Source organism: Lithobates pipiens, unplaced genomic scaffold (genome assembly GCF_037356315.1).
Source record: "Lithobates pipiens isolate NorthernLeopardFrog02 unplaced genomic scaffold, aLitPip1_a1.2 Scaffold_41, whole genome shotgun sequence".
Taxonomy (NCBI): domain Eukaryota; kingdom Metazoa; phylum Chordata; class Amphibia; order Anura; family Ranidae; genus Lithobates; species Lithobates pipiens.
The window spans coordinates 2,996,572-3,002,462 of NW_027507861.1; the positions used below are offsets into that span (position 1 = coordinate 2,996,572).

General features: G+C 45.9%; 1 protein-coding gene across 1 annotated transcript; it reads left to right on the forward strand.

Annotated features, from left to right (window-relative positions):
* Positions 1-1,217: 1,217 nt before the first annotated feature.
* LOC143956709 (uncharacterized) lies at positions 1,218-5,233 on the forward strand. Its single transcript, XM_077466902.1, has 2 exons — positions 1,218-1,355; positions 3,460-5,233. The coding sequence occupies exons 1-2, from the start codon at positions 1,226-1,228 to the stop codon at positions 4,788-4,790; spliced, it is 1,461 nt and encodes a 486-aa protein (XP_077323028.1). The 5' UTR covers positions 1,218-1,225; the 3' UTR covers positions 4,791-5,233.
* The last annotated feature ends 658 nt before the right edge of the window (positions 5,234-5,891 follow it).

Sequence of the window (5,891 nt, forward strand, 5' to 3'; positions counted from 1 at the left end):
AGTCCAACCAGAAGTGACGGTTCTGATGGCCAGAGAACCAGTCATGGACGGAGGTAGAGGGGAAGCTGTCGCCACTAAGGGACCATCCACCTTATTACCAGGGACCAATGTGAGTAGCTGAAGCAAGTACCAGAGCAGCATTCTCACCAACCGGGGACAGTGAAGAATTGGGAAACTTCAGCAGGTTTCAAGCCAGGGACCCAACCAGCGGAGGTGATGCTTGCAGAGAAGTCTTGTGTGTCAAGTCAGGGACCGAGCCAGCCAGCGAGGTGACACTTGAGGGGTATCTGTGAGTGCCAAGCTAGGGACCCAGCAGGGAGGCGGGGGTGACTCTTGAGGAAGATACTGAATGAGAAGGATGGAAGAGATCAGGGGTTTCAGTGGCGGTGGATGAACAAGTCCAGTGAGAGAGACTGGGAGATCAGTGGAGTGAAGATCTACAAAAGAAGATTGTAGAGGAAGTAAAGAAGTTTGTTACAACTTGTGTTAGAAACTGTTATAAGACTGTTGCCATAGGAGATGGCTTCCTTACTCGTGCAGATGTGGTGTCTTGCTGGATGCCTTTCCCTGCACCGCTGTCTACCTATAGAAGTCTCAGAGTCTGTCAATTAACATTGCAACTACTAAGGGTGTCCTGGCCCCAACCCTCTCTCCCACAGTTCTGTTCAAGAGCCAATAAATCTCTTGGAATTCAAGAAGTGTCTGGTGCCCATTAATCTACTTTATTTTGCACCCACCATGTCTGATAACCCACTCTGCATAGAAGGATGTCAGCTGTGCCTAACTCTGGAGGGTCTCATTAGACCAAAGGGGGCCCGGGACCTTACTACATTATAATTGATGTCATTTTTATTATATATTCAGAGTGGAAAGCTCAGTGATTCTGAAGTTGATGTTAAAGAAGAGATAAAAGAAGAGGATGATGTGGAGGATGGGGTGATGGAGGAGTCAAAGTTCCTAAAAGAACACAAAGATCTGTACCAGGACACCATGGTGGAGACATCCAGCTACATGAACCCCCCAGAGAGATGTCACCATCCTCTGTATTCCCGGGATTCCACACAGGAAGATCTCACCATCCCTCATTATTACAAGGTTGGTGGGATGGAGCATCTAGAACATGGATGGAGATGTGTGGATTTTATATCTGTGATGTCACAGTAATAAATCTTCTATCTTACAGATGATATTTTCTCTCATTTTCCTGATTTAGAGTGGAGATCCAATGGATATAGAATTTGAGGTGAAATCGGAAGAAGAAGAGAGGTATGTGAGGGATGATCAGCAGTCTATGGAGGAGGATGGAATAACGGGGACACTTATAGAGGAGGACACTCCTACAGAGATCAGCACAGGTGGGTCATTAACACCAAATCCATTCCTCCACCCATACTGCTCACTGATTGGTCCAGAGTAGGGCGGGGGCTGGGTGATATCAGCCTGTAATCCCCTGGTCACTTTCCTGAGCTGTGTTCCCCGTCCTGTATTCCTGCAGACACAGTTCATGTATCTAGGATGGATTTATGGAGATTCGGGGGGTTCAGCTGGCAGCAAAATGTTGATTTTCTCTATAGGTGTTGCTTGTCTTAGACATCTGGGGATTGTGTCTTCGGTCTTCTGTCCCATCCCCGGATCTAGCGAGATCTCTGACAGAGGAATTCTCCCGGGGTTACTAGTTCTGTTGTTTGCTGGCAGTGCCGGGTGGAGGGATATGTCTGTATAGCAGAGGTAGGTAACCTTAACGAGGTGGAGATCTACCTGAACAACATGGATGAGTCAAAGATCACCAGGCACAGTATTGCCCAGTGTCACCTCCTCAAACCTGAGTTATCCCTCTAATTGCCATACTACTGTGTCACAATAGTGTGCATTGCACCGCAATCATGGGTGTAAATCAGGTGGTGAGGAGGCAACATATCACCTCCTCACCACCTGTCAACACACACTTGGATCGCTTTTCAGAGGAGCAGCAGTGTACTACCTGCCAATTTTAACCCATTTAAGTAAATAAGGGCATTATGGAGGAGCCCCACAACTTCATGCTTCTGTAAGGTCCAAGGGGTTAAAGCAGGTGGTGAGAAAGCAACAATGCTGCCTGCTTTAACCCCTTATTTTCTGTACTGCACAAGGTTGCAGGGCACTTGCAGAGCGGCCTCATTCACTTGAATGGGTTATGCTTGGTAAGTGCGACACCCACATACTATGACACCCACCAACCATGTCACCCACCAACCACCAACCATGTCACCCACCCACCACCATCTATGACATCCACCAACCACCAACCATGACACCCACCAACCACCAACCATGTCACCCACCAACCACGACACCCACCAACCATGACACCCACCAATCATGACACCCACCAATCATGACACCCATCAACCATGACACCCACCAACCATGTCACCCACCAACCACCAACCATGGCACCCACCAACCATGACACACACCATCTATGACACCCACCAACTATGACATCTACCAACCACCAACCACGACACCCACCAACCATGACACCCACCATCTATGACACCCACCAACCCCCATCTATGACACCCACCAACCATGACACCCACCAGCCATGACACCAACCAACCACCAACCATGACACTCACCAACCATGACACCCACCAACCACCATCTATGACACCCACCATCTATGACACCCACCAACCATGACACCCACCAACCATGACACCAACCAACCACCAACCATGACACCCACCAACCACCAATCATGACACCCACCAACTACCATCCATGACATCCATCAACCATCAACCATGACACCCATCAACCACGACACCCACCAACCCTGACACCCACCAACCATGACAATACATATAACTCATGTTGCAGCTATGACATGTGTACACTTCTGGCCACTGCAGCTAAAGGGGATGTGGTTGGGGCAGGGGTGATAAAAAAACATTTTTACTATGGGGTTTTACCACCCCCCAATAATAATGTGATAACATCCTCCAACTTTGGACCCTTAAACAGAAAGTGATAATGAGGGAGGAGTCAATAACCCAATGATGGGGGTCTTCAGGATCAGTCCAGTCTTCATCTTGGTTGTTCTCCCCCCATCCTCACTCTCTGACCCCTGGTGGGGCTCAGCCCCGCTGTTATTCATGACTAAATCAGGGAGTTCAGGACTTCTTGTGTTGGGAAGATGGCAATGAGTGATAGAGGGGGAGGGGACACTCGTCCTATAATCCCCTCATCACTGTCACTCCTATAATAGACAGTTCTCGTTGTGTCCTCACTCTCTGACTAAGGTCCATGAATAAAGAAATGATCTGGTAGGAGATCAGAGGACCCATTTACTAGTTACCTTGAGGGGGGAATTGTAAGATCCTCAGAGACAAAGCTGCCTGATGTGGGCGGAGTCCTGGTTTAGGGGAACCAATCAGCTCATGTCTAGTAATAATCTTTGTATTTCTATTTTAGTAGATGGACGGGAGATGAGGAAAACCTCAGAGGATTGTCTCACTTTGTCTCCAGACTGTGAAGTAGAAGATGAGGACATCACACAGTATAGTCCAGGAGAAAACCCGACTACCTCAAATGTCCATCCGGCACCACACAGTGTAGATGGACCATCGTCTTCCTCTGATCCTGAGGAACCTCAGACTGTGCGGGACGGGGCCATCCTTCCAACAGAGAAGAGGTTTTCCTGTACTGAGTGTGGGAAGTGTTTCCCTTCTAAATCCCATCTTATTGTGCATATAAGATCTCACACAGGAGAGAAGCCGTATTCCTGTCCTGAGTGCGGGAAATGTTTTTCAAGGAAGTCAGATCTTTCCACACATCAGAGATCTCACACAGGGGAAAAGCCGCATTCCTGTCCTGAGTGCGGGAAATGTTTTTCAAGGAAATCCCATCTTTCCACACATCAGACATCTCACATGGTAGAGAAGCCACATTCCTGTCCTGAGTGTGGGAAATGTTTTTCAGAGAAGGCCAATCTTTCCACACATCAGAGATCTCACAGAGGAGAGAAGCCATATTCCTGTCCTGAGTGCGGGAAATGTTTTTCAAGGAAGTCCCATCTTTCCACACATCAGACATCTCACACAGGGGAGAAGCCGTATTCCTGTACTGAGTGTGGGAAATGTTTTTCATTGAAGGCCAATCTTTCCACACATCAGAGATCTCACACGGGGGAGAAGCCATATTCCTGTTCTGAGTGCGGGAAATGTTTTTCAAGGAAGTCCCATCTTTCCACACATCAGAGATCTCACACAGGGGAGAAGCCGTATTCCTGTACTGAGTGTGGGAAATGTTTTTCACTGAAGGCCAATCTTTCCACACATCAGAGATCTCACACGGGGGAGAAGCCATATTCCTGTTCTGAGTGCGGGAAATGTTTTTCACAGAAGCAAGATCTTTTCACACATCAGAGATTTCACACAGGGGAGAAGCCGTATTCCTGTTCTGAGTGTGGGAAATGTTTTTCAAAGAAGGCCAATCTTTCCACACATCAGAGATCTCACACGGGGGAGAAGCCGTATTCCTGTTCTGAGTGCGGGAAATGTTTTTCACAGAAGCAAGAGCTTTCCACACATCAGAGATCTCACACAGGAGAGAAGCCGTATTCCTGTTCTGAGTGCGGGAAATGTTTTTTAGTGAAGTCCCATCTTTCCAGACATCAGAGATCTCACACTGGGGAGAAGCCACATTCCTGTCCTGAGTGTGGGAAATGTTTTTCAAGGAAGTCCAGTCTTTCCACACATCAGAGATCTCACACGGGGGAGAAGCCGTATTCCTGTCCTGAGTGAGGGAAATGTTCCTCACTGAAGTCCTGTCTTCCTGTTCATCAGGGATCCCACACAACCCTTGAGGTGTATTAGTGCCTTGAGTGCGGGAAATGTCTTCTATATGAATGTTGTTGGACATCACAGGTCTCATGTGGGGAAGAAGCACACCCTGATATACACCTCAGATATACTCCATGGCTGATCTCATCATATAAGAAGCAGGGGGATATATGTGTGGGGAGTGTGTGAAGGGGGTGTGAGTCCCTGGATGTCCTTTATTATTGGCACGTGCACAGGGAGGACTTGTCTCACAAATATCCCACTTATATTGTGTTTTATCCCTCCATGTCAATGTGATATGTCTATCTAAACAAGGATGGACAATGTCACTTGTCATTTGTAACACTTTGTATTTTGTAACTGATTGTTCAATATGAGAACTTCCAATAAAAATGATTAAAATATAAAAATATAAAAATGGAGTCATTGCCTTTCATTGATATGTGATGTAAGCTTTGCAAACACTCAGTGTTCTCATTTTGTTTTTTAAATTGTTGAATGAATATGAGAAGAATTCACCCAGCTGTGATGAATGTTGTCCATATTTTATGTCATACAGTGATTTCCTATGACCATTGACTCCCTCTAGTGGTCATAGTGCGGTATTCTTGTGTTTTTACTAATGGAAGCCTTTTATGAAAAATACTTCATTATGGCCACTAGATGGAGCTGACCATCATAGGAAATCACTTTGTTAACCACTTCAGCTCTGGAAGGTTTTCCCCATTCATGACCAGGCCATTTTTATTTGAATTTAACGCCCTGCTAAATAGTGCTAGAAATTGTGTGGTTATGCAAAACATTTCTACATTTTTTTACAATATATATATATATAATCAAATATGTTATTATTATTATTTTTAATATATGTATTTATATTTTATTTAACCACTTGCCTACTGGACACTTAAACCCCCCTCCTGCCCAGACCAATTTTCAGCTTTCGGTGCTCTCAAGTTGAATGACAATTACTCAGTCATGCTACACTGTACCCAAATGAATTTTTTGTCTTTTTTCCCCACAAATAGAGCTTTCTTTTGGTGGTATTTGATCACCTCTGGG

What these genes read in the sequence shown, in the direction of transcription:
- LOC143956709 (XM_077466902.1), top strand. Translation starts at nt 1,226, where the DNA reads ATGGATATAGAATTTGAGGTGAAATCGGAAGAAGAAGAGAGGTATGTG. An exon ending in TCCTACAGAGATCAGCACAG is followed by an intron (nt 1,356 to 3,459) that starts GTGGGTCATTAA and finishes TTTCTATTTTAG; the next exon opens with TAGATGGACGGGAGATGAGG.